Source organism: Hippopotamus amphibius, chromosome 6 (assembly GCF_030028045.1).
Source record: "Hippopotamus amphibius kiboko isolate mHipAmp2 chromosome 6, mHipAmp2.hap2, whole genome shotgun sequence".
Taxonomy (NCBI): domain Eukaryota; kingdom Metazoa; phylum Chordata; class Mammalia; order Artiodactyla; family Hippopotamidae; genus Hippopotamus; species Hippopotamus amphibius.
The window spans coordinates 11,178,262-11,205,401 of NC_080191.1; the positions used below are offsets into that span (position 1 = coordinate 11,178,262).

At 34.0% G+C, this 27,140-nt stretch overlaps 1 protein-coding gene across 9 annotated transcripts in view; it reads left to right on the forward strand.

The window, feature by feature from the left end:
• ATG5 (autophagy related 5) overlaps positions 1 to 27,140 on the forward strand; it is a 111,530-nt gene that overhangs the window by 73,283 nt on the left and 11,107 nt on the right. For 5 of the 9 annotated variants that reach the window (XM_057739257.1, XM_057739254.1, XM_057739256.1 and 2 more), the window contains one exon: positions 23,000 to 23,117. In XM_057739257.1, coding sequence (XP_057595240.1) covers positions 23,000 to 23,117 — 118 coding nt within the window. Of the gene's footprint in view, positions 1 to 7,036; positions 7,087 to 22,999; positions 23,118 to 25,865; positions 25,916 to 27,140 lie in introns of those variants that run through there. The other 4 variants (XR_009054330.1, XR_009054331.1, XM_057739258.1 and 1 more) reach the window with 4 other exon arrangements.

A 27,140-nucleotide genomic window follows, 5' to 3' on the forward strand; every position in this document is an offset into this window, starting at 1 on the left:
AGTCACAACTTAGCATGTGGTAGCATGCTACAATGAATATTGAGACATCTGTGCTTAAAAATAGGATTTGTATCTCATATGTAAAGATAAGAAAATATAGAATGGATGTTCAGTTCTCAAAATAACTTTGCTTCTGTTCCAAGTGAAGACAGCAGTTATAAAATGGTAAATAACTTGCAAGTTGAAGGCATATCATTCATGTTCACCTTTCTGTATAGATATTAATTTAAGGTCAGCTTATGAAGTTAATTTCTTTCCAGAGTATTTTAAACATTTATTAAACAGCTAAAGAGAATTCCTTCTTTCCTTCTTTAGTAAACACAGGGAAGAAGATGAGTACTGTGCTTATATCTTTGTGCTCCTCACAATGCCATGCACATAATAGGTGCTCATTAAATACACAAACTATATAACAGACTGAGGAAGTTCTCATTATCTATGAAAGTGGTGGTCATTCTGGTCTCATAATGAATTAGACTGTAACATTCATACCATATATTTTTACTGTAGAATTCTGGGCTGGATTTTCTGTTGAGTAAACTATCATTCTCTACTATTGCTCTAAAGTAGAACAGAGTTATATAAGATATGTAATAATAAAAATTCCTATTTGTGTAGCACTTTATATTTTGTAAAATACCTTCATGCTACTGCATTTGATCTTCATAACACTTCTGTGTGGACAGAACAAATATTATTGTCTTTTTTAAGGTGGTAGTTAATGACCAGACAAAGGACACAAAGCAGTGGAGCAGGAACTACAGTGCAAATCTCTCTCTATGTAGTATATACATGTGCACATATTGTAAAAGAATATCTTTTTTGCAAGAAGATGAATGTTTATTGAAACTTCAGCAGTTGGATATGAGATTAATGTTTTACAGGCGTAGATTGGTTCAATTCATGAAGAATTAATTTGGAGCATCAATTTGAGTTTTAAAGGATTAAAGAAAGAGAGTCCAATATCCTTTTCTTTTTGCATTTGTTGCCTTTGCTTTTAGAGTCAGATCCAAAAAATTATTTGCAAGACCATGTCAAGGAGCTTACCACTTTTCTTACTGTTCACTGCTCTCTACAGGCTTACTGTTTTCTTCTGAAAGTTTTATGGTTGCAGGTCTTACATTCAAGTCTTTAATCCATTTGAGTTAACTTTTGTGAGTGGTATAAGATCGTGGTCCAATTTCATTCTTTTGCATGTGATTATTCAGATTTCCCAGCACCATTTATTGAAGAGACTGTCCTTTTCCCATTGTATATTATTGACACCTTTGTCATAAATTAATTGACCATATACATATCTTTGGGTCTATTTCTGGGCTCTCTATTCTGTTCCATTCTTCTATGTGTCTTTTTTTGCCAGTACCATATTGTTTTGATTACCATACCTTTGTAATACAGTTTGAAGTCAGAGAGTGTGATGCCTCCAGCTTTGTTCTTCTTAAGATTGCTTTGAGTATGCAGGGTCTGTTGTGGTTTCATATCACAAAATTTTAGGATCAAGTATGCTAATGGGTTATTTTTTTGAGATATGATTCACATGCCATAAAAATTCACCCCTTTGAAGTGTACAGTTTTAATATTTCACAGTTGTGCCGCCATCACCACTATCTAATTTCAAAGCATTTTCTTCACTTCAAAAAGAAACCCCATACTCATTAGCAGTCACTTCTCTTCCCTCCTCCCCCTGGCCCCTGGCAACTACTAATTTACTTTCTGTTTCTATGGATGTGCTATATGGACCTATAAATGGAATCATATCATATGTGTCTTTTTGTGTTTGCCTTCTTTCATGTGGCATAATATTTTCAAGGTTCATCTGTATTGTAGCACGTAGTACCTCATTCTTTTTTATGACTAAGTGACATTCCATTGTATGGATACACCACGTTTTGTTTATCCATTCATTGGTTGATGAATATTTGGGTGGTTTCCACTTTAGGGCTGTTATGAATAATGCTCCTGTGAACATTCATGTACAAATTTGGGGGTGGGCATATGTTTTTAGTTTTTCTGAGTGTATACCTATGAGTGGAATTGGTGGGTAATGATAACTGCGTATTGAGCCTTTTGAGGAACTGCCATACTGTTTTCCAAATTGGTTGCACCATTTTACATTCCCACCAGTAATGAATGAGGGTTTCAGTTTCTCCATGTTCCTGCCAACACTCGTTATTGTACGTTTTTTTGATTAGTCATCCTACGTGGATATGAAGGGGTATTTCATTATGATTTTGATTTGCATTTCCCTAGTGACTAATGATGCTGAGCATCTTTTTATGTGCTTACTGACCATTTGTACATCTTCTTAGGAAAAATGTCTCTTCTTTGCTTATTTTTAAGTTGGGTTGTCTTTTCATTGTTGAGTTGTAAAAGTTCTTTATTCTGGATACTAGACCTTTATTGGATATTTGCTTTATAAATAGTTACTTCCATCTTGTGGGCTGTCTTTTTACTTTTCTTGGTCATGTCTTTTGAAACACAAAAGTTTTTAGTTCTGGCAAAGCCCAGTTCTTTTTGTTGTTGTTGCTTATGCTTTTATGTTGTCATATCTAAGAAAACCTTGCCTAATACAAAGTGATGAAGAGTTCTTCCTGTGTTTTCTCCTAAACTTTTATAGTTTTGGTTCTTTCATTTAGGTCTTTGGTCCATTTTGAGATAATTTTTTGTATATGGTGCAAGGTAAGGGGATCCAACTTCATTCTTTTGTATGTGGATATTCCAGTTCTCCCAGCATGATTTGTTGAAAAGATTTCTCTTTCTCCCATTGGATTATCTTAGCACTCTTGTTGAAAATCAGTTGTCCACAATGTGTGGATTTATATCTAGTCTCAATTCTGTTCCACTGATTATGTGTCTATTCTTGAACTCTGTAGCTTTGTGTAGTAAGTTTTGAAATAAAGAGGTATGAGTCCTCCATCTTTGTTCATTTTTTCAAGATTATTTTGGCTATTCTGGATCTTTTGCATTTCCATGTGAATTCTAGGGTTAGCTTGTCAGTACCAGCCTCATATTCCTGAAATAGATATCAGTCAGTCAGAGTATATAACATATGTAGCTGGGTTTGGTTTGCTGGTTTCTTGTTGAGAATTTTGTGTCTGTATTCATAAGGATTGTTGGTCACTAGTATTTGTACCTGGTGATGTCTTTGTCTGGTTTTGATATTAGGGTAATACTGGCCTCATAGAATGAGTTGGGTAGTGTTTCCTCTTCTAGTTTTTGGAAGAGTTTGTGAAGGATTAGTGTTAAATCTTGAAATAATTGGTAGAATTCAGCTGGGAAGCCATCTGGTTGTAGATATTTCCTTGTGGGAAGTTTTAAAAATTACTAATTCATTCTCTTGCAGTTTTTGCCAGTGTTCTCATTGCTTTTATGGAAGATGGGATATTTGAAGTCCTTACTCCACCATCACTGATGACATCACCACTTCTAATGATTCTTAACCTCCAAATTTAGATAGGTGGATTTTGTAGAAATTTGGGGAAGAGAGTGAAGACTGAGGAGTTTTCGAAGGTTTTTTTTTTTAATGTGTTCTGTCTATTTCTAAATATAAAAATTTTAACATAGTATATTGCTTGAGAACATGAATATTGGTATAAATGATAGATGATTACTTTTTCTAAAAGTTGTGTATCCTTGATTATTTTGGAATTTTTTTCCTACGTAGGTTCTCTAATAAAGAACTTTGAAAAATTTGTAAGAATTGAATCTGTAACATTCATTAATATAGCAAGTGGTTAAAATGGAGAAGTTTCATTTAGGCGATTATATTCCAATTAGCTGTGATGTGGGGGCATTCATCTCACATCTCTGGACCTCAATTTTATCATTTGTAGGATAGGGATAATAGTATTTCATAGGGTTGTTGTGAAAATTAAATGTAATACTTTTGATATTATGCCTGGCACATAGGAAATAATTTGCAAATTATTTGCTGTAATTATTATTAGATTTTATTGACTTAAATCATTACATTTGTACTGTGAATTATCAGTGATGATGGTAGATTGCCATACTCCCTATATTCTTTTATTTTCCCTATATTTTTTTTACTTTATGACTACTGTAACATATGTGACAAATAGTTCACTCCATTTATCTATACATTTCTGGTCTTAGTATAGTCTTCTCTGTGAGGCTGTGTCTGGTCCCCAAAATCTATTACTCATTACTGCCAAATACTCACATAACCTACTCGCTCTGTTTCAGTTCCCTATTTCTTTACCACTTTCTTTCAATTTTCTAGACCAAATACCTTGGAATCTCTTTTGATTAGTTTCTTAGAATTGTACAGTACCAGAACTGTTTGCATTTATCACTTTCTTGCTTTCTGCACTCATTTCAGTTGCTGTTAATTTGATTTTCATGAAACAAAGCTAGACTCCTACCAGATAACATCATTTTGTTCCCTAAAACATGCTTGATATTTTTATTTTCTTACCTTGTTCACTCCTCCTAGGAATAGCCCCTATTCCCAGAATGCTTCTTAACGCACCTCAAATGTCACTTCCCCCAGGAAGTCTTTCTTGATTTCTCCGTATGTGCCCCAATTCTTCATACCATGTAGAAATTATTTCTTCTTTTTCTGAATTTTGTTTAAACTAAAACATTCCCTTCTGCCTTTTATTATGGCAAATGTAATTATACATTAGGAGAAAACCTTAGTAATCATCTATTTGCCCCCGAAGTTTTAGAAATATGACAGCTTGCACAAAACTCTTGCCCAAATGTTCAACTGAATACTTAATGGCAGAGACAGGGTGTAGAAGTTGAGTTTTGGATTTCCAGCCTGGCTCTTTTTCTACATGCAGCATTGTAGTATAGACATTTTTTAAGCTGTTTTGCAGTATTTCACCATGGATCTGTTGCAGTCTATGTAATTTCTCTGTAAGTAACCTATGAATTACTGGAGGTCAAGGAATTGTCTCATTTCTCTCTGTATCTTTATAGATGTTTCTCAGAGACTATTTCCTGCTAGAATGAATGAATGAATAATACTTTGCTTTAGAATTAATTAATATTCTTAATGTAAGATTCTAATGATATTCCCTTGGACACCTTTAAAAAGGAATTGGTAAATTGAGGCCTGTAGGGGGCAGCCCAACACAGCAGGTTTTGATTGCCTTTGCCAAATAAGCTAGCTACTACTCTCTTAGATTGTTTTAGACTTAAATTGCTGCCTATGTGGATTTTTGAAAAATGAAAGCAACTATAAATTATAAGCTTATTTGGTGGATATATTTTTTAAAAATTGTCTTGTATAAGAATGGGAACTTTTTGATGCAGATGATATTTGTTTTGTTTTTAAGACATTGGATGAGCGCAGATCACATATATTAGAACTTCTTAAAAATTTGCTTTGTTTATTAATTACAAAATAACAACACAGGTAAATATAATGGCAAATATTGTTCCTAATTTATTGTTAGAGAAGTTAAAACATGCAAATTAATAGCATTACCCCGAACTACTAAAGTTATTATTAAATGAAGTCAACGTTTTCGTATCACTAATTTGTTACACTAAGCAAGGTCATTGTTTCATTTAATATTTTCAAGAATAAAAAACATTAATGGTAATTAAAGTAAGCTATAGACAAATAACAATAATAGCTAACATTTATTGAGTACTTTGTGTGCCAGGTACTATTTGAAATACTATTTTACGTGTATTAATTCATTTACTCCTCACTAGAGTCCTCTGGGACATATGCTAATACTGTCCCCATTGTATGGACGAAGTAACTGATTGGTTATTGAAAATTGCCTAGGGTCACTCAGTAAGTGGAAGAGCTGGGATTTGAACCCAGGCAGTCTGGCTCCAGAGCTCTCACTCTTAATCACTATTCCTTTGATACATTGTTAAGTTCATTACTTTTATTTTCTTATTCCTTTCTATCACGACTTTCCATTGATACTGTTTTCCAGTTTTTACACACCTCACTCAGGCTTCTTATTACTCCACCCTTTCTGTTGCTTCCTGCCTTCAGTCCGTTTTTTTTTTTTTTTTCTTCTTATAGAGAAAATGCGTGGACAGAAAGTAAAAACATGACATCCTCCCTTTAGTGTGAAGAGATTGAAACAGATAGCTAAAGCTGTGCGGTTTTCTTTCTCTTTTATTTACAGAATGTTCTTTTTCCAATTACCAATTAAGCAATTTTTAGTGATCACATTAAAGCATGAACTCTTAAATTTGGGAATAGAAGGAACTTTGCTCCCCTGCTTAAGCATGTAGTACAATAGGGTAATTTTAAGAACTGAAATATTAAATACCTCATTTTAAAAAGACAAATTGTGATAAGATGGTCCTAATTATTTCACTAAAAATATTTTAAATCCCTCCACAAAAAAAAAATTCTTAGTTGTAGTAACATGCTTATATTTTATTATGGTGTTCTAGTATATGTGAAAGTTAACCTTACTGTTAGTTATTGGTGTGTATTTTCTTTCTCACTCTCTCCTTTTGATAATTTCAGCTCTCCTTAAACACACTTTGAGAATATGAGTAGATATGGTAAAAATAAGGTGAACTCCAGTTAGTTTGAAATTTGAAAAAAGCTTAGGTTAACTGTGAGATGACATAAAAAATTATAATTTGGCTAAAATGAAAGAGCTGTTTCATACCTAAGTATTTAATAGTATTTGTATCACAAAATAAGATCTTAGTGTATAACTCTTTTAAGAAAATATTTTCAAATTTAGTCCTTCGTTTATTATTATTATTCATTTATTAAGGCACCTCAGATTACAGTTAATATTTGAATTTCTTGGAGGAATTGTCAGCTGTATGCCATGGGTAACCTACACCTTAGGGTGATCAGCTGCTGCTTTAATGGGTTGATTTACAGCCTTCCCATCTTTTTCTAACTGACATGGGTTTTAGTTTCCTGACTTATTGCTGGCCTGAGGTCTTGGCAGGTGCTAATAATAAGCTCATTCCCTGTCTGAAGAATGTTTATTCCTTCAGCCTTACTATTCAAAAAGATTTCAAAGACCCATATCATCTGTGTGTTTGTGTCATTATCACATTTTTCTTTCAGTCCCTTTCCATCTCAGAGAATGCCAACATCCAGAAATGATGCCCTATAGGGTGAGCATTTAATCTATTGACAATTTCATGGTGTAAGAAAATTTGCTTAATCACTTATCTATTCCAATAGTGAAAACTACCTTCTGATTTTTTTTTTTCTGTTCTTCTCATAAATGATTTTCATATAACAGGCCAGAACACACAACACCTGTCTGTTAAGAACAGAATTACTAGGCTTTGATTCTTAGTAGTGGTTCCTTCTTTTGGGTAAATATGAGAATTGCTTTTGGTCTAATTACTCATACTTTTAAAATAACTACTTACTAGTAATTTCTAATAAGTAAGTAATGTATGTGTGATTATTTAGGAATATTAGAAGAAAAGAGTTTAAAAATACAAAGGCTAATATCTTTATTTAATAATATTCTTTATTTCTGGCCTACGCCTGGAGAATTTTGTTTGGCATTTTATATCCTGGTTTCTTACTGTTTGATGAAGTTTGTGTCTTAGTTGTTGGGTCATACCCATTTTTTTAAAAAAAAATTTGTTTTCAATTTTCAAAGTTTTGTTGGGGTTTATATATTTTTGCTTTATTATCCATGCAGGTTGTTTATAATAATAAGTACTAAAGAGATAATAAAAATACAGAGATACATGTGTAGATATATTGATGTGTGCATCAGTTGTATTGCTATTACATATAGATGCAGATCTTGATAGATACATATTTGAAACTTCTAAATTGTTAGCTAGGCAAGTTGCTTCTTTTGCAGATTGATTGTGATATATTAAAATGTTAGTTCTCAGTTAAGACATATAGTCTAAATTATACTGAACAGTCAGTTGTGTTATCTGTTGATGCTTTGGGAGCATTTTACAGAATATATCTTGTCTCAAACAGGATGTATCTCTCAAAGGTCTGTTTCAAAAAACCCTATAAATGTAAAGGAATGTCAGTGCTGGTTCAAAGAGCCAAAGTTTGAGTTTTTTGCTTAGAGTGGGTAGTGGATAGGGAGAGCTTTCTAACAATAGAATGATGAGTCTTGATCACAATTAAGTTCAACAGAATTGGATCTGCATTTGGAAACCATATGTCTACCTTGAGTGTGATCTTTTCATGGAAGTCACCTATCTGCTATGTTGTGACACAGTTTAGTACATGATATAAATTAATTAAAACTATGAATTGTAAAATTCATACAATTTTGAAATTGTGTGAATAGTAAGGTGAGGATTTCAAACGATTATTGAATTCACTGATGAGTGATTTATGTGTTAGATGTGTGGCTGAGTTAATGTGCATGAAACTTTGAGAAGTCAAACTAATATGTTACTTATTATTGTACTTCATTAACCATGTTTTACACCATATTAAATCTGTCTTCAAAACATTCTTGTAAATGGATATTACATTTTAAAATGTAGAAGATTAACATGCTAGAAAATAACATCTTCAAAACTAAAGACTCAGAAATCCAAGGTAGTTGTATTCTTAACATTTTGTCTAGAGTTTTGAAAGCATACATAAGAGAAATATTGGTTATTTCATGTGTATGAAAGGAAAGAATTTCTCCTGCTAGTTTCAGATTTGGAAGAAATAATGTATTTCAGTAGGCACGTCTGTCCTTTTAGTCTTTCCTTCCTTTCTCTTTTTTCTTTTCCTCTTTCATTTTTCTTTTTCTTCATCTTTTTGTCCCACCTTCTTCTTTTACAGAGCCCTTCTTTTTCTCTGCCTCACTAATCTGAAAAGTTTTTACTGTGTAATAAAACGTTTCCTATTTTAATTAAAGTTTTGAAGTTTACTTTTAAAAGCAGAGCTTTACTAAAGGAAAAATACCTCTGTTAGCTTACATTTAAAATCCTTTTCATCATGATGAGGGTAATTATCTGTTACTTCTAAGAAGTAAGCCATAGCTAATTTCTGACTCTGCATACATGTTTAAAGTAACTCAGAATCAGCTTGGGACAGTTGTGACGTCCTCTTATGTAATGCAGCATTCGTACTCTTCACTAGGTGTTCATTTTAGCTACAGATGCTTCATATAAAACAGGGTGGAGTAGCTTTCAAAAGGATCTACACATCAAAGTGTAACTTGAACTCTGGTATTTACGTTGCTTAAGGAATCCTTAATGGAGCAGAACTAACAAATTTGCTCTTCCCTCTAACACGTTATCATTTTAAAAACTCTTTACTTCCATGCCTTCCTAAGCCATATCACATATAATTGAATAGTTTTATTGCTTTGGAATGCTTTAACAATGTCTACATTAAATATTATTATAATTTATGTTCTGTGTAAAGAAAGCTTCCTTTAATTGTAATTAATTCTGGGGGATAATGATCTGCTTTTGGAACAATAAATAAAATTCCTTAAATAAAGAACTATATTTTAAGTTGAAATACAAACTCTTTCGCTCATTTCATAGTTCAGCTGATAACTATTAAAAAGTGTAGTGATAATAGCTTTTAGCCACAGTGTATCCTCTTTTGCCTCACCAGAGTCTTCCATTTCTCAGATGGATAAACTGTCACTTAAGTTACACAAGAATTGATCTTTGCTGTCTGTGGTCCTTTTAGAACCTTATTTTAAGAATCACCACTTAAGTGTACTAAATAATAAAATGTTTATGCTATTTTTGACTTGTTGAATTGGTGGAATTGGAAAATTATCTTGAACTAAAATTCTGCTGGGATATATTAGCCTACTTTGGATTCTATAGACAGTGATCTCTACATATATTCTGTTCCAAAAATTTGAATCTGTAAAGGAGATAGGACTTGTATTATAAATTAAAAAAAAAATTCCTAGGATAGGCCACGTAATTAGTAATGAAATTGAATAATGATATTAGTACTGTAAACTCTAACTTGCATTTAGAGTATCGTTCCTTTATCATTCTAGACTCTTAAGTCAGGAATCTGCGAGAGGAGTCCTTCTTATTGCAGAGTCCCTCCACTCCATTCAGGTCTCAGTAGTGTGGTTTGGAATCAGAGGTTCCAAGCTAGTAGGAAGGAAGTAGGTAGATGAGGAGTTCTTCTGCTGCCTTGGTTGGTGGAGAGGGTTCTGGGAAAGCTCAGAAATAATAGACATAATGAATCTACAAGCTGGGCAACAGTTGATCAATAAGGATGTTTTTTGTGATCCAAACACTGTATTTGGTAACGTAGATTAATTCTATTTTATATAACCCCTTATTATTCATTCTGAATTCATTTTAGTAAGCCCCCCACCCCCACTTTAAACTAGGTTTTATAATTTCAAAACTTTTGGGCTTCATTTTAAGTATCAGAACATGAATTTTAAATGAGTTAAACAAACTAAGGCAAAGTTATTTAAATTCCCACAGACAACTTTAAAATTGGCATGATGCTATACAACTTATTAAAGAAAAATCTGTAATTCTTCTGAATTGATGAGGACAGGGATATTTCTTTGATTTTTATTGTTTGGAAGCTCTTGACTTGCTTTAAGATTTTTTAAATTTGTGGGGCAATTTAATTATTGTTTTTTAAGAACTCTTGAGACAAACGTGGTATGATGAGTAGTTATCAATCAAACTGTGATGAATCTGAGCTGTCACCCCAGACGGACTCCCCGCACTGCCCACCCATTTGAGGACTTTTTAACATTGTTTTCTTTTTTAATAACAGCTTTATTGAAGTATAACTTTGATATCATAAAGTTGGCTTTTTTTCTTCGGGGCTGCACCACATGACATGTGGGATCTTAGTTCCCCAACCAGGGCTCAAATCTGTGCCCCCTGCAGTGGAAGTGCAGTCTTAACCACTGGACTGCCAGGGAAGTCCTAAAGTTCACTTTAGTCCTAAGTTAAAGTGTACTATTCATTGATTTTTTAAGAATATTCACAAAGTTGGTGCAACCATCACTATTATGTAATTTCAGAACATTCTTATCACCCCCAAAAGACCTCATACCCGATTAGCAGTCGCTCCTGACTCCTCCTTCCTTCCAGCCCATGACAAATCCCCCCTCCCCTTCAGTTCTTGGCAACCGCTCATCTGCTTTCTCTCTCTGTCTCTCTATGGATTTACCTAATCTGAACATTTTGTGTAAGTGAAATCTTAAAGCATATGGCCTTTTGTGTCTGGCTTCTCTCACTTTCATTATATTTTCATGGTTCATCAATGTTGTAGCATGTTTCATTACATTCCTTTTTATGGCCAAGTTATGTTCCACCATTTGGAGCTATCACACTTTGTTTATCGTTGAAATAACCAATTGATGGTTATTTGGATTGTTTCTACCTTTTGGCTATTATGGATAAATGCTGATTTGGACAGTGATGTACAAGTTTTTGTGTGGACGTACACTTTTACTTCTATTGGGTAGATACTTAGGAGTGGAATTGCTGGGTTATGTGGTAATTCTGTCTTTAATTTTTTGAGGAACTGCCAGACTGTTTTCCAAAGCACATGCACCATTTTACATTTCACTAGCTGAGTATGAGAATTCCAGCTTGTCTACATCCTTGCCAACACTTGTTAATTTCTATCATTGTAATTATAGCCATCTTAGTGGGTATGAAGGGGTATATCATTTGGTTTCATTTTGCACTTCCCTGATTACTAATGATGTTGAACATCTTTTCATGTTTACTGGCCATTTGTGTATCATCCTAGGTGAAGTATCTTCAAAGCCTTTGTTCTTTTTTAGTTGAGTTGTCTTTTTATTATTGAGTTATAAGAGCTCTTTTTATCTTCTGGACGCTGATTCCTTGTCAGATATATGATTTGCCTATATTTTCTCCCATACTGTAGGTTTTATTTTCATTTTCTTAATAGTGTCCTTTGAAATACAGAGATTTTTAATTTTGATTAAATTCAGCTTATTTTTTCTTTGGTTGCTTGTGCTTTCAGGTTGTCTTGCCAGATCTGAGGCCATAAAGATTTCCTTCTGTTTTCTTCTAAGAGTTTCATAGTTTTACTACATTGTTTTTCTTCGTATGTTTTTTAGAGTAGTCAAGGGCTATGTTTTTTGAATTTCTTAATCAGCAGATTACTTCAACAGTGAGATCTGTAAAATATTTATCACTAATTTTTATTTGCTACGTCTAAAAAATTCACAAGGATTTATGAAATCTGCTTTTGATGATACTTCAGTGGGATTTTTTTAAATTATTTGTATCAGAAATGAAAATATCAACATTCCCATGTTATAAACTTTGTTTAGCATTCACTGTGAAACCTACAGACCTTGCTCAATGGGCTGAGGACCTTGTAGAGCTTCACTAGCTCCTGGCCCAAGTTTAGAAACACTTTTCTAGTGGATAAGACACTTGACTGGACATCAAGAGAACAGAATTTCAGTTCTGAGGTCAGCACAACCTCTTTTACCCAGATGTTTCTTCTTGTTACTTCAATTTCTATATTTGTACAAATTAAAAGTGCTGCGTAGTTATTTTATGTAATTATACCATAAAGATAGAAATAATCTGTATATAAAAGTGTCCTTTGATTCTTCAGTCAAAACCAGTTTTATTACTTACATTACTCTTGGAGTAGCCTACCTTTTTAGTATGGCTTTTAGATAAAATTAGAAAAGATATTTTAAAACTCTTATGGATAATGAAATTTAAGCTATGATTCCCTAGGTATGGTTTTGAAATCTTTCCAGAGAAACCTTAGAAGAAATAAGATAATTATTACCAAACACATCAATTCTAATGCTTTTATGGGAAGCTTCTCATTTGGCCACTCTACTAATAATTTCAAATAAAAAAACTTTAAAGCAATATAACTTGTTTTATAAATTAGCTCACAAACAGCATCAAATCAATCTCAATCTTGAGTAAGAGGGTTTAGTACTTCCCTGTAACACATTTTTATTCAGTGAAAGGATGTGAGGAAGACACAAACTGTTGCCTGTATTAGAAGAAAATTTACCTTAATTATTTATGCGGCAGAATATATTTGGCATTGTCTAGACAGAATTATAATAAATGTAACAATTTAAATCAGACAAAAACATAAACTTCAGACCAGATGTGTGGATATAATTCTGATGGATGCTTTCATTTAATCATAGTCTCGATTAAGACACTGCTGCTTTGAGGATTAAGTGTCCCTGACTATAATAATGACAGCTTTTCAAATGTTAATTATTATTTTTTAGAGTTGTCGGGAATATTAAAAGTGGACTTCAGACTCTGATGGCATAACTACAGAAAGTGCTTATTTACAAGTCTCCTGTTTCCTTACATAAAGGATAAAAGGAGTCTGCTTCAGTGGCACAGACTCCCCCCTCCCGCTGTCCTCCCTGTCCCCCTACTTCCCACCACCAAAAGGACTGTTTACTGTAAAGGTCTAAAAGCATTCATTTGAAAATGGCCTGTTCTTTTTACTTAATGAGGTATTGTAATTGTGTATATTCTTAAGCTAATTTTAACATGCGACTTCTTTTGAAAAGCATGTGATGCAAAATTTGACATGCATGAATATATCTTAGGCCAGATATGCATGTGACAGTTTGAAGCACGTATCATGTGTCATTGTTGGTAAAGCCTGGCAGCATATCCTGTGTAAACCCCTATTTTCTTTTTCTTTGTGCCACATATTTATTCTAATTAACAAGACTTCAAAAGGAACAACTGATGGTTGAATACCAGTTATTTTTTATTCTCTCTGTTTTTGGTTCTGTAAAGACTAAATAGTGTTACCTTTCTTTGGTTCACATTTAATCATTTAACCGTGGTTTTAAAGGGAGGAAAGAAAGGAAGTAATCATTGTTAAACACCTGTGGCAAACCTAGGTGTTTTGTGTATCTTATCTTATTTGTTACTGTCATTCAAAAATATATATTTTTCCCATTTTCAGATTTAGAAACAGACTCCCAAAGATTGATGTAAGTTGCCATAGGTACCCAGTCAGTTGTGTTGTGAGTTGGGATTCCAGCCAAGCCCTTGCTGATTCACTGCATTTGACATTCCACACTTTATATGCTAAATTTGTAGGCCACTTTTCTCCCCCTATCCACTAATTTCTCACAGGTACTGTTATATTCCATTTGCCTCTGAATATCTTAGTGGGGAGAGGCATATAAAAGGGAAGGATTGGTGCTGTACTCTGCTTGAAATGGTCTTTCTCTTTCTCTGTTTTAAAAAAATATATTCTGCATTTCAAGTTGGAAGCTTGAAGACCTTTATTCTCTCCTTTGCTTTCATTTTCTTTGGAAACTCCCTACAATTTTATTTTAATATGTTACATTCTACCACACTTAGCATTCTATCATACTTCATACCTACTGGTATATCTTCCAAACTTATAAAATGAAATTACATAACCAGTTTGTTTGTTTGTTTGTTTATATATTTATTTATTTATTTTTACTTTTGTTTTGCTCTAGCTGCCAGAAAGTCCAAAGTTAAAGTTTATGCTTGGGCTTTTAAAATTTCTGTTATCACTTAACACTGTGTTACGGTTATTTGTTTATGTGTGCATTGTTCATCTTGGTATCTACCAGCACAAGTGATACATTCCTAAGTGCTCAATAAATGTTTAATGAATGAAGATTTCTGATATATTTACCCCTGTCCTCTGGTTGTTAGAGATCCTGGACCTGGGTACTACTATTGGGATAATTTGTGTTTTGTTTTGTTTTGTTGTGGCTGGACTCTTGACCGTCTGGGTCTGGGCTGTTTGGGGTGAGGGGGGGGGATAGGCAGCCATGAGGACTGTGTCCAGTTGCCAAGAGCACAGGGCTTGGCTGGACTAGGCAAGAATTTACCCAAAGCACACGAAGTCAACCTAACTCTCAAAGTAGGAAGTAGGAAGTGAATCTAAGAAGTGAAGCCAGAGATGAGAGCTGCCAGTGGGGGTCAAGGGGAATCCTAGTCAGGAAAAGAAGATGTGATCAGAAACTGAGAGATGTGGGAACAGGCTAGGAAGCAGAATTTGAAGGGATGTGGGAGAGATGGTTCTGGATGGAGGCTGTGAGCACTCTCCGGATATGGGACTAATGTTTGCGTTACTGGACTAAAGGAGCTCCTCACAGCTCATCAGAGAGCTTTGTGAAGGCAGAAGCTCTGCTCATTTTCTGCTGAATACATTTAACAACTGCCTGATACTGTAAAAGAGGTGAATTAAAGTAAGAATAAACAAACGGATGAATTAATGAAACAAATCTATTTTCAGATCATGCAGTTTATCCACATCCCTTATATCCACTCCCTCCATTTTCTTTGCCACCATGCGAGTTCATATCCTCATTGTTTCTCAAGCAATCCAAAGGGACTCCCCAATTCTCCAGTCTCTTCCTATTTTAATTTATATTGCAGAGCATAGCAGGATAGTCCTTTTTCCCCCATTCAATTGATGTAAACTAAAATCAAAAACAGTTCACCCATTTCTCCCTCCCCCATACGTCCCGCCTCTGGCAACCACTGGTCTGTTCTCTGTATCAGTGAGCTTGGTTTGTTTGTTTTTACTTTTTATTTTTTGGACTCCACGTATAAGAGATGGGGTCATTCTAGCCAAGACACAGATGCGTTAATAGTTTCTCTTGTTATTATATGCATGCTTTTGCTATAAGCAATCTCAAATCTTTTTTTTAAACATAGGTAGGAAATAAATGTAATATTCTTCATTGCAATTCATTTATCTTTATATCCTTGCAATGCCTGTCATATTACAAAGATTAATGGAATATCAGTGGCCACATGATTCTCAAAAGTAAAGTATTACATAGCGGGTTTTTTACTAAGGATATGAGGAAAGTTTTATCGGTGTTCATCGTGTCACCATTTTGGTGATAATGAAGGCTTCACCGCTCATTATGTAAAGCTTTTAAAATATGGTAAATTTAGTTACTTTCAAATTGTGTCAAGTAAAAACTACACTGATTTTGATGGGCCTAGTTGGTGGAGTTTTTAATATTGGAAGTAACTTTACAGTTATTTGTGTTTTATTGGAGTTCTGTCTTATAAAATCTAGTGTTTCTAATGCCTTTCAGTTCAGTTTATGCTAGTTATAAATATAGTAGGTTTCCATAAAAATGAGAGCAATTTTTTTCACTTCTTGATATTTTTATAATTTATCCCTTTTCCAGATTTAATTATTCTCTATTAATAAGTTGGCATTGCTAATTCCAGTTATAGTTCAGTATAGCTGATTAAAAAAAAAAATCCAAAAACCTAACAAGTGAACTCCTTTGATATAGTTAAGCAACTCTTGTAAATCAAATTTTATTTACAAATATAGTAAACCAATTATCCTGACTTTTTCATAGGACTTAAAAGCAAAGCATACACACAAAGTAGCTGATGATAGCAAAACTTGTTGCTGTACCTGGAGAAATATAACATATATAAAGTATCAATGTAATATTTGTTTCTTCAGCCCAACCAAGGAGAATAGAATGCCAGTCTAAGGCTCACTGGACCAAATATTATGGATTCAGTTTACGGCAAGTCAGATCAGAGATCCTGAACCTGGGTACTACTACTGGGATGATTCTGTCCAAGCAGTTTTAACAAACAGGGTCCCTTGTCATCGTCAGGTACTACCTGATATATCAGTAGGATACCCACCCACCCCCAGCCTTTTAATTAAGGGCATTTATAAGTCTTGCAAACAAGTGAATCATCATGCATCTACTGGCCATCTTTTAGGTTGTATCCTTTTTTTTATGTTTTTTCTTTTTCATAACTTTTAATCGCTTTGTTTCAGTGAATAGAATCTCCTTTTACTATTGGATATGGTTCTTCCTCCTTTTTAAGGTCACCGACTCCATGGTCAGTGAACCAGATGTGTATCCTTCCAGCTGTAATTTGTCATTTTTAACAAACCAGCATTTCTAACTCATATTGTATTGATGCAGTATATAGTACCAAAGCAACAAAATCAGCCCTAATGCTGTGTAGTAACAGGGTGATAACAAGATTAGTATATCTTCTTATTATCATCCATATTTTATACTACAACTCAATATAAAATACATATTAGTGTTCAATAAATTTCTGTTGACTGTGAAGTCATGTTTAATAAGATCAGTAACAGCACTTATTGAGCAATTACTATGCACTAGGCATTCTTCTACATGAAGTAACATGTATAATTGTCACATTGTAATAAATATGAAGTTTTAATAAATAATACAGAAAGATCTCTATACTCTTCACCCAGTTCCCCCCATTGGTGACATCTTGTATAACTATAGTACAGTATCATAACCAGGAAAAGTGACATTGATACAATCCACAAACCATATTCGTATTTAATTAGTTTTGTTCCAACACAAAGGCTACCCTTTTATAGCTCAGCCTCCTACCGCACTTTCTCCTTTCCCTTACCTCTGGCAACTACTAGATGTTCTCCATTTCTAAAATTTTATCATTTTACTAATGTTATGTAAGTGAAATCATACAGTACATAACTTTAAAAAAAATTTTTTTTATTGAAGACTTTGGGAATACTTGGAGTAAAGGCATGTCTCAAACTTATTTGGCCATGAAATTCCTTACTGCTCCACCCCTCTTTTCTATTTCTTCCAAGAACACGATGGAACTAATAGTCTCCAGAGTCTACTTATTTAGGAAACAATGCTGTGAGGCATTTTGTTTGCTTTTATATAACCTCAGGCTGGTAATTATAAATAACTTTATCAGAGACTCTCTGAATCTTTATTTTCTTGTTTTTTTTTCCAGCTTTATTGAGATATTATTGACATATAACATTGTGTCAGTTTAAGGTATACAATGTGATGAATTTTTTATTGTGTTTTTAATTTCAGTCTCCAGATGTTGGTTAATATATACAAATACAAGTGTTTTCTTTGTTTGGGGTTTGTTTTTTTTTTTCTGTGTTGGGTCTTCTGGCTTTTTCTACTTGTGGCGAGCAGGGGCTACTCTTTGTTGTGGTATACAGGCTATAGGCATGCAGGCTTCAGTAGTTGCAGCTTGAGGGCTCAGTAGTTGCAGCTTGAGGCCTCAGTAGTTGTGGAGCACACGCTTAGTTGCTCTGTGGCATGTGGGATCTTCCCAGCCCAGGGATTGAACCCATGTCGCCTGCGTTGGCAGGCAGATTCTTAGCCACTGCACCACCAGGGAAGTCCCCATAACCTTTTGAGATTGGATTTTTTTTCATGTAATGTAATTCCCTTGAGCTCCATACAGTTTGTTGCATATATTAATAGGCTTTTACATTATTATTACTAAGTTGTGTTCTGTGGTATAGATATACCACAGATAATTTAACCATTCACCTGTTGAAAGACATTGGAATTTTTTTTGCTATGAACATTTGTGTACAGTTTTTTTGAGAACATAAGTTTGCATTTCTCTGGGAGCACTCAAGTACAATTGCTGGGTCATATGGTAAATGTATGTTTAGCTTTGTTAAGAAACTACCTTACCCTTTTCCAGAAGAGCTGAACCATTTTACATTTGTTCTAGCAATGGTGTGAAAGATCTAGTTTCTCCACATGCTCACCAGCATTTGGTATTATTACTATTTTTTATTTTAGGCATTCTGGTACGTGTGTAGCGGTGTTGTATTGTGGTTTGAATTTGCATTTCTTTAATGGCTAATAACATGTCAAATATCTTTTCATGTGCTTGTTTGCCATCTGTATATCCTCTTTGGTGAAATGTCTGTTGGTGCCTTTGCTTATTTTCTAGTTGAATTCTTTGTGTTTTTTACTGTTGGATTTTTAGAGTTCTTTGTATATTCTGGATACAAGACCTTTGTTGGGTATGTAGTCTTGCAGATATTCTCCTTTGGTCTTGTCTTTTCATCTTCTTCACAGAATCTTTTTCCAGAGCAAAAGTTTTTTTTATTTTCATGAGAGTCCAGTTTTTCAATATTTCCCTTTATGGATCTTGCTTTTGGTATTAAGTTCTAGACTAGTTTTGAAATTAGCCCTAAAGTGACTTTGCTTTTTTTTACCCTGCCACATAAAAACAACAGCGTAAGCTGAATTTCATAATTCTGGACATTTTAGCATCTAGACAAGTAAACTTAGAGAAAGTAGATTAAAACTAAAAAGAAATAAAATTTAAATCTGCTAAATTGGGGTAGTATTAAGTTAAAATATTCGTTACAGTACTCTAAAACTGTTGATCATGGTGCTGGTGGTGGTGGTGTGGTGGTAGTGTGTTTTAGCATGTATTTAGGTGGTTGTATGTACCATGATTGTATTGTGTATGTATTTTATTATCCCAGAAACTCTGCAGTGTAGATATTACATCTATTTATATTCATGCATATGTGCACAAACTTGGTTCACTAAAATTTTACAAATTTAACTTAAAATTTTTATGAATTTGGTTCCTCTGCTTTTGTTCAGTATATCTCCAAGGTAAATCAACAGCATAACTTTTTCATCTAGGAAAAAGTTATTATTACAGTGATGAGGGTGCCTGAGTAGAGAAAGGATGGGGCACAGCCAGCCAGTAGCACCCCAATTTTGTATTACATTTGATGTGTTTAAGAAATGACTAACGTAGTTTAAAAACTAACAAGGGCAATTTCAAATATGACTTTACCAAGTCATATTATTTCTCATGAGAAAGTAATCCTATTTCTTGAAAGTCCCTGAAATAATTTGCATATTTACAAATATATGGCTAGATTAAGTGTTGTGGTGGTTATATTATAGTGCCTTTCTTATCTATCAGGCTAAGATTCAGATTACCATGGATATTGTTAGGGTTATCTGGTTTCATTTATACTAAAGAATTCATGTTTGTGGAGTTTTTGTATTTTTTAAATTCTTGCTATATTCGAAAGGAAGATAGCTTTTAAATACTTCCTAGCATAATTTAGTTTTCTCTGCTAAACTCCAACTTAGATTTAATGAGATCTGTTAAGAAATTTGCGTGAATTTATCCTCCATTCCCATTGCCCTTCAGAACCTCTGTACAATACTTGAATTCATGATCTTTCTGTGGAGGGCTTTTGTTTTAAGGATAAGTAACTCTCAAAATTGAGTGTTTTTCATAATCTTTGGTGTAACATAGGCTCTTTTTTTTAATTAATTAATTGGCTGTGTTGGGTCTTTGTTGCTGCACGCGAGCTTTCTCTAGTGGTGAGCGGGGGCTACTCTTCATTGTGGTGCACGGTATCTCAGTATGGTGGCTTCTTTTGTTGTGGAGCACGGGCTTTAGGCACACAGGCTTCCATAATTACAGCACGCAGGCTCAATAGTTGCGGCTCGTAGGCTCTAGAGCGCAGGCTCAATAGTTGTGGCACATGGGCTCAGTTGCTCCGTGGCATGTGGGATCTTTCCGGACCAGGGATCAAACCCATGTCCCCTGCATTGGCAGGCAGATTCTTAACCACTGAGCCACCAGGAAAGTCCCAGTGGCTCTTTTCTAATGTACTACATTTTTAAGAATGAGAATATAAGTTTTTAAAGACTCTTGAGTAAATGTTAAACAGAAACTGTTTATTAGATTTTTTGATTGGGGTGTTTTGGGTCTTTGTCTTTTAATAAAGGTTTTCGTTATATGAGAAACTTTGATGTTAACATAACATCTTAACATAAAATAACATAACTTTTATATGTTACTTTGATGAGAGTTTTCTTGGTTACCATTCTACAGAATTTACTTCGAATATGTGTTAATAGTACTGGGGCTTTCCCCTTCCCCCCAAGCAAATAACATTATAAAGGTTGTTGAAGTTATACCTTTATTATAACTGCTCCACTTTGGGTGAGAGTTAAGACTACTTGGCCTTTCCTGTTTAGCATATTTTTTTCAAATTATTGTATATATTATTGTAGCTAAGCCACCTCATAATTCTGTCACTAAGTAGGGTGAGAATGAATCTTGAAAAGAGTTATTTGACTTTGCTGAAAACCTTAGTATTTTCAGATCAGAGTATGGATGATACATTTTAACTTTTTTAAAATTGAGGGTATAGTCCTGCCCCTCCTTTTCTACTGACCGGGTCCCAGTTGTCATCACATAGGCTTGCATTATTCAGACAGCCTCTCACTGGCCATCCTGATGTTACCTCTTCACCAAGTCATTGTACACAGAGCTGCTTTCCATTAGCCATCCGAAAAAGCCTCTTTCATCACGTCACTTCCTTTGCTTAAAAAGTCTTAAAAGCCTCTTCATTACCTGGAAGATAGAAAGCCCTAAGTGGGTGGTGGCTATTTTAAATTATTACTGCAGTCCCCTGTTCCATTTCTTTCTTCTCTGAACTGCTCTAACCTTTATTATCTTCATGTAGTTAATCCTTGATTGTGCATGATATTGTTCTCAGTTTCACCTGTGGAAAAAGTATGCGCTTCCTAAATTGAAGGATATCAGTCACACTTTTTTTTAAAGAAATTTTATTGAAGTATAATTGATTTACAGTGTTGTGTTAGTTTCAGGTGTACAGCAAAGTGAATCTGTTACACAAATACATATACCCACTCTTTTTTTAGATTCTTTTCCCATATAGGCCATTATACAGTATTGAGTAGAGTTCCCTGTTCAATTGTACTTTTAAAAAATGAAGTTCAGTTAGTGAAGTGAATTGCATTATATTCAATGCATACTTATTAAAATTTTAGTTTCTTTGATGCTTTCCATATATGCTCAACTGTATTATTGTAGTACCATTTTTAACATTGATGATGTATTCACTGAACACAGTATAAAGCCAGGAGAGGTACTCACATGCTTGCACCACATCTAGCTTTGCTTGCATTTTAGTTTACCTCTGCACTTAAAATCAGATGATTTTTTACCAAATCTGGTAAAAGTTATCTTGAAGAAGTTGAGGTATACTCTGTGATTTAAAAATAAACAGACAGAAAACTTGTCTTTAATGGCTAGGTATTTGAAATCATTTTCTTATAAAATTTAAGGTGTTACTCTGTTCCTGTAGGTTTTTATGATTTTTCATCCCAGGAGGCTTAAAACAAAAACTTAGCATCTTAAAAGGAAACAACAGTTAAGAGTTGTGGTGGGTGTTATTCTCTTTATCATTTACTTATTATTATTCTGTGCTTGGCACAGTTCTCCAGTTATTCCCAGAACAAACTCAAGAGATATGGGATGTCCCAAATTTCCAAAGAAACTGGGTACGAGATCATAGAACTCATAGACGGCAGTGCTGTTATTCATAGATTGGCTGACCCCAGAGCTTCTGCGCTCTGTCTCAGGGAGGCTCCCATCATCGTTGTCGTGCGTCTAGAGAGGGAGTTTGAGAAAATTAAACCTAATTTTTTGAATGGGTAAAACATTGAAATTTTTAGCAATAAATTATGACATAGTGCTAATAACAATTGTCAGAGGAAATGCATCTACTATTTTGAAATTTTTTGAACCTGTAGAAAAGTTACAATAATAAAACGACCAAGACCATATAATACGCTTCATCTGGATTCACAAGTAATTAACGTTTTTTCACATTTGTCGTCTCTTTTTCTATACACACACTCTCTCCCCTCCCCCAACCATTTGACTGTAAGTTTCAGACATTATGGTACCTTATTCCTAAATGCCTGCATTTCTTAACAATAAGGATATTGTCCTTATAAACATTATCACACCTAAGAAATTTGACATTAATTTAATAATATTATCTAATGTTCATTTCATATTTTGCCAGTTATTCCAAAAATGTCTTTTATAACTGATCTTTTAAATTTCTTTCTCCAATCCAGTATTCAGAGTTTGTTTTGTATTTAGTTGTTGTATCTTGTCAATCTCTTTTAATCTTTTTGTATTGTTTTTATTTATTTTTTTAATGCCTTTGACTTTTTTGAAGTGTCCAGGCCAGCTGTGTTTAGAATGCTGCACATTCTGAATTTGTCTTATTGCTTCCTGTGATTAGATTTACTTGAGTTTGTGGTAAGCATTTTTGGCCGTAATAACACATTTGTGATGTTATATGCTTCTGATTACACTATATCAGAAGGCATCTGATGCCAGCTTTAAACTTCTGATCTATGAATTCATAATTCACAGCAACAGAGACTTAATTGTTTGAAATCTTTTTGCATTTTTCAAATAGACAACAACTGAACGGCCTTTCATTCAGAAGCTTTTTCGTCCTGTGGCTACAGATGGACAATTGCATACACTAGGAGATCTCCTCAAAGAAGTCTGTCCTTCTGCTGTCACTCCTGAAGGTAATATAATCAGCAACATTAAAATATTTCTTTCACTTCTCTTCATTACTGCAGTAACATAAGCATTCTGTATTTATAAATAACATTTATTAGTTACTTCAGGAAGATATTTTCATTATCTTGTAAGGAAAAATCTTTTGAAACAGAAGCCCTTAATTTTAACTTATTATTTTAGAAATTATTTACACGAAAAGAATAAGGAATTTACTCTCTTTAGCAAACTAGAATATACTTTTAAAATTACTCTCTTATGTTTCTGGGGCCGTGTGTCTTTCATTTGTGAATTCAGTTCTGGTAAACAGTATTTTTAATCATGCATTGTGTTTCTTCATTCTAAAGGAATAAGAGATAATTTAAAAAAAAAAAGGTCTTGCCTTTTGTTGACGATTTTAAAGTTGAGAATGTTGAATAATGGATGCGTGTTTTATTTGAATTTTTTTGCTGCTCTTTAATGTTTTACTCAACATTGTTCTCTGAGGCTTTAACGTTTCACAAGTCCAGTCAAGAGCTTGTCCTGTTTCATAGTCCTCATTTAGTAGCTTAGGTTAAAATTGTTTTCCTGTAAGCAGAGGACAAATATTTTAAAAAATCACTTAATTCTCTTTTCTTAATTGCAACATAGGAAACACTAGGAAGATGCAGAAAACTAGCAGAAAAATGCTATAGACCCCTAACTCACAGAGGCCACCATTGACACAAACACATGCAGATACACACGTGAATATTTGAGAGGGGTGTGTGTGTATAAAATTATATGTCCTGATGCTTTTTTCACCTAACATAACATCATAGTCATTAAAAATTCTTTAAAACTAATTTTTAAAATACCAACGCTAGGGTCCTTTCTATCCATGTACCATAATTTGATCATCACCCTATTACTGAATGACTTGTCTTATTATTGTTTACTAAGCTGTAGGGGAAATGTCAGTGGCGTATTGCTGTGTTTGTTAATATATTGCCTAGACTTGTGCTTATTATAGAGAAAAACATTTAAAACTTGCCAGTTTAAATCCTTTATAGGAAGAGGTAAAGCTAAATACAAAGAGAATACTTCAGTAGATAATGCTGTGTTTCTTATTAACATATCCTAAGCTGGGGTGATGGCAGTATTATTTACATGACTTGTATCTGTATCACACAGTTCAAGCATTTAGTATCTATGGAAATGGTTTGCCTGTTAAGTAGAATTAGAAATAGTAGGGTTGAGAGAAATGTTGATATTCCAGCCTAAAAGACTAAAACAAAGAATATGGAGCTCAAAATGTGTGCCATTTGGTCTATGAATGTAATTATTTTATTCAGTCATATATGCTTGCTTTTCCTGGCATTCCTATGTGTATCTAGCACTTTGAAAATACATAAAGGCTCAAAAGGAGGAGTGAAGAGGGGCATCTAAAATACCATCAGAACCAGTTCCAGAAGGGATTGATGAAAAAGATCATTGACCATTACTCAAAATTTTGAAAATTGCACAAGTTTCATTGGTTTAAGAGGTTATAAATATAGTTTATAAGCTCTTACTGTGTCATTTGTCACCACTGTACTATACTAGGCAAGGTTTTTGATGCTGTCACACACATCCTCATATCTCTAAGGCTAGGATAATACTCTCTTAGAATCCTAATCTATCTTTATTGCTACGTAGTTTTCATTTTCAGTAAGAATTTGCATTAATTTTTTTGCCATTCATTGATTTTTATTTTTATTAAATTTATAGAGTTGTGCAGCCATCACCACAATCTGGTTTTGGAATATTTCCATCACCTCAGAAGTTCCCATGTGCTTGTTTGCAGCTAATTTCTGCTCCTGCTGCCAATTATAGAAAACTACCGGTCTGCTTTCTGTCTCTGTAATTTACCTCTTTTGGATATTTCACATAAAGGGAATTATACAAAATTGCAGCTGATTTTTTTCACTTAGCATAATGTTTTTGGGTTTCATTCATACTGTAGTATAATTTAGTAGTTTGTTCCTTTTTATTACCAAATGGTATCCCATGACCTGTGTCACATTTTGTTTGTTCACCAATTGATGGGCATTTGGGTTGTTTCCATCTTTTCACTTTTATGAATAATTCTGCTCTGAACATCCACATACAGGACATATGTTTTCATTTTTCTTGGGTAGATTCCTAGGAGTGGAATAGCTGGGTTGTATGGTAAGTTTATATTTAATTTTTTTAAGAAACTGCTAAACTTTTCCAGAGTGGCTGCATCATTTTACATTTCTACGTTTTAACCAATGTATACATTTTTGTCTTATCATAGCCATCTTAGTGTTGTTTAGTGGTATCGCATGTTGGTTTTTTTTTTTTAATTTCCTTAATGACTAATGATGCTGAGTGTTTTCATGTACTTAGTGTTATTCATGGATACATTTGATGAAATGTCTTAAGTAAATCCTTTTCTCATTTCTTTCATGGATTATGTGTCTTATTACTGCGTTTTGAGAGTCATTGATAAATTCTACACACAAGTCCTTTACCAGACATGATTTGTAATTATTTTCTTCTAGTCTGGAACTTATCTTTTCATTTTCTTTTGAAGAGTAAAAAATATTTTATTTTGATGAAGTCCTGTTTATCAGGGTTTTTTATATATTGTGTTCAGTTAAATAATCAAATTTTTTTTCTAGTAGACAGTATATTTGTATCGTTCTAAAATCCAAAAGTATATAAAGGAATTTAGTGAAAAGTCTCTATCTCAATTCCTGTACATAAAATCCTGACTCAGTTCTCCTCTCCAGAGACGACCAATGTTGCCATTTTCCTGTAAATCCTCACAGAGATAGTTAAGGTAAACTTTTTATTTTTGAACTCAAGTTATAGAAATTTGGATTTAGATATTCCCAGTAACTTTAGGAAGAAACTTATTGTTCCAGTTCATTTCCTCCATGCTGTAAGGGTTTTGTGTGTGTTTTTAAATCTATTTAATGTCTGTTTTGCTACATTCTTAAAGATTTGGGAATATAAACTGGTTTTTCCACTTGAAGTGTAATTAGGAGATTAATCATTTTTATTGCTGACAGAGATGGGACCCATAGGCTGCCCCCACTGCAGGCATTGGCCTTCAGTTATTCATTTCTCTGCACTGTATTTTTCTCTCTTTTTGAGCACATTGTACAGTTTTAAAGAGCATCAAAAAATACTGTGATCAATTAAGAGTAAATTGAAATTTAAGCTAAAACTTAATATTGAAATGGCTACCTTATTGCACTTTTCTTAGATGTTTTTTGACCATCTGCTCCCCAAAACATTGTCATCTAAAATGTACTTCTTTATAAGATTCTTAACTGTTGAGTGAGAACATCACAAAGAGTCTCAAAACCTTAATAAAACTGTTCTACTTAAGGCGCTAGCCCCCCGACCAGCAGCACAGATAGCAACAAATTCACAGAATGATGAGAGAAAACTTAGTGGTAGTGTTCCTGGGTATAATTCTGGCTACTCTTCTTCCTGAATTTATGAAAATGCTGTCTGTGACATTCTGGCGTGTAAATGAAAAGCAGTTACATGGTTTGAGCTGACACATTATGTCAGAACACACCTTTGTGCTTTTTTGCCTTTCCTATACCCAGATCACAGTACATACAAGGTTACTATGGTCCTGCACAAGAATGGCACACAAATTCATGCGGCTTTTCTATTTTAAAGACTCTCTATTCTCTCCTAAATTTTTAACCTGCCCTACCTGCCCATCCATTCCTAAAGAATACACAAGGTGACTCCCTTTGTTGTTTTTGTTTTTGTTTTAAAGAGAGGGCAGTGAGGTAAGCCACTCACAACTTCAACCCACAGACCTGCCTCTTAGGCGGATATCTTTGTGTGACACACTTCTTCCCATCCAAACTGTCACATGCTTGTATGGATCAGGGAACATACACATACCATACATACACTTCATTGAAATGATACAAATAGTACCTGTACTTTTGAGGTGCTCTTGTTGGTACCTTTCACACCAGGAAGAGGCCACATTTCTAACACCATCATCTTATCTCTGGAAAAACTTTTATTTGCCT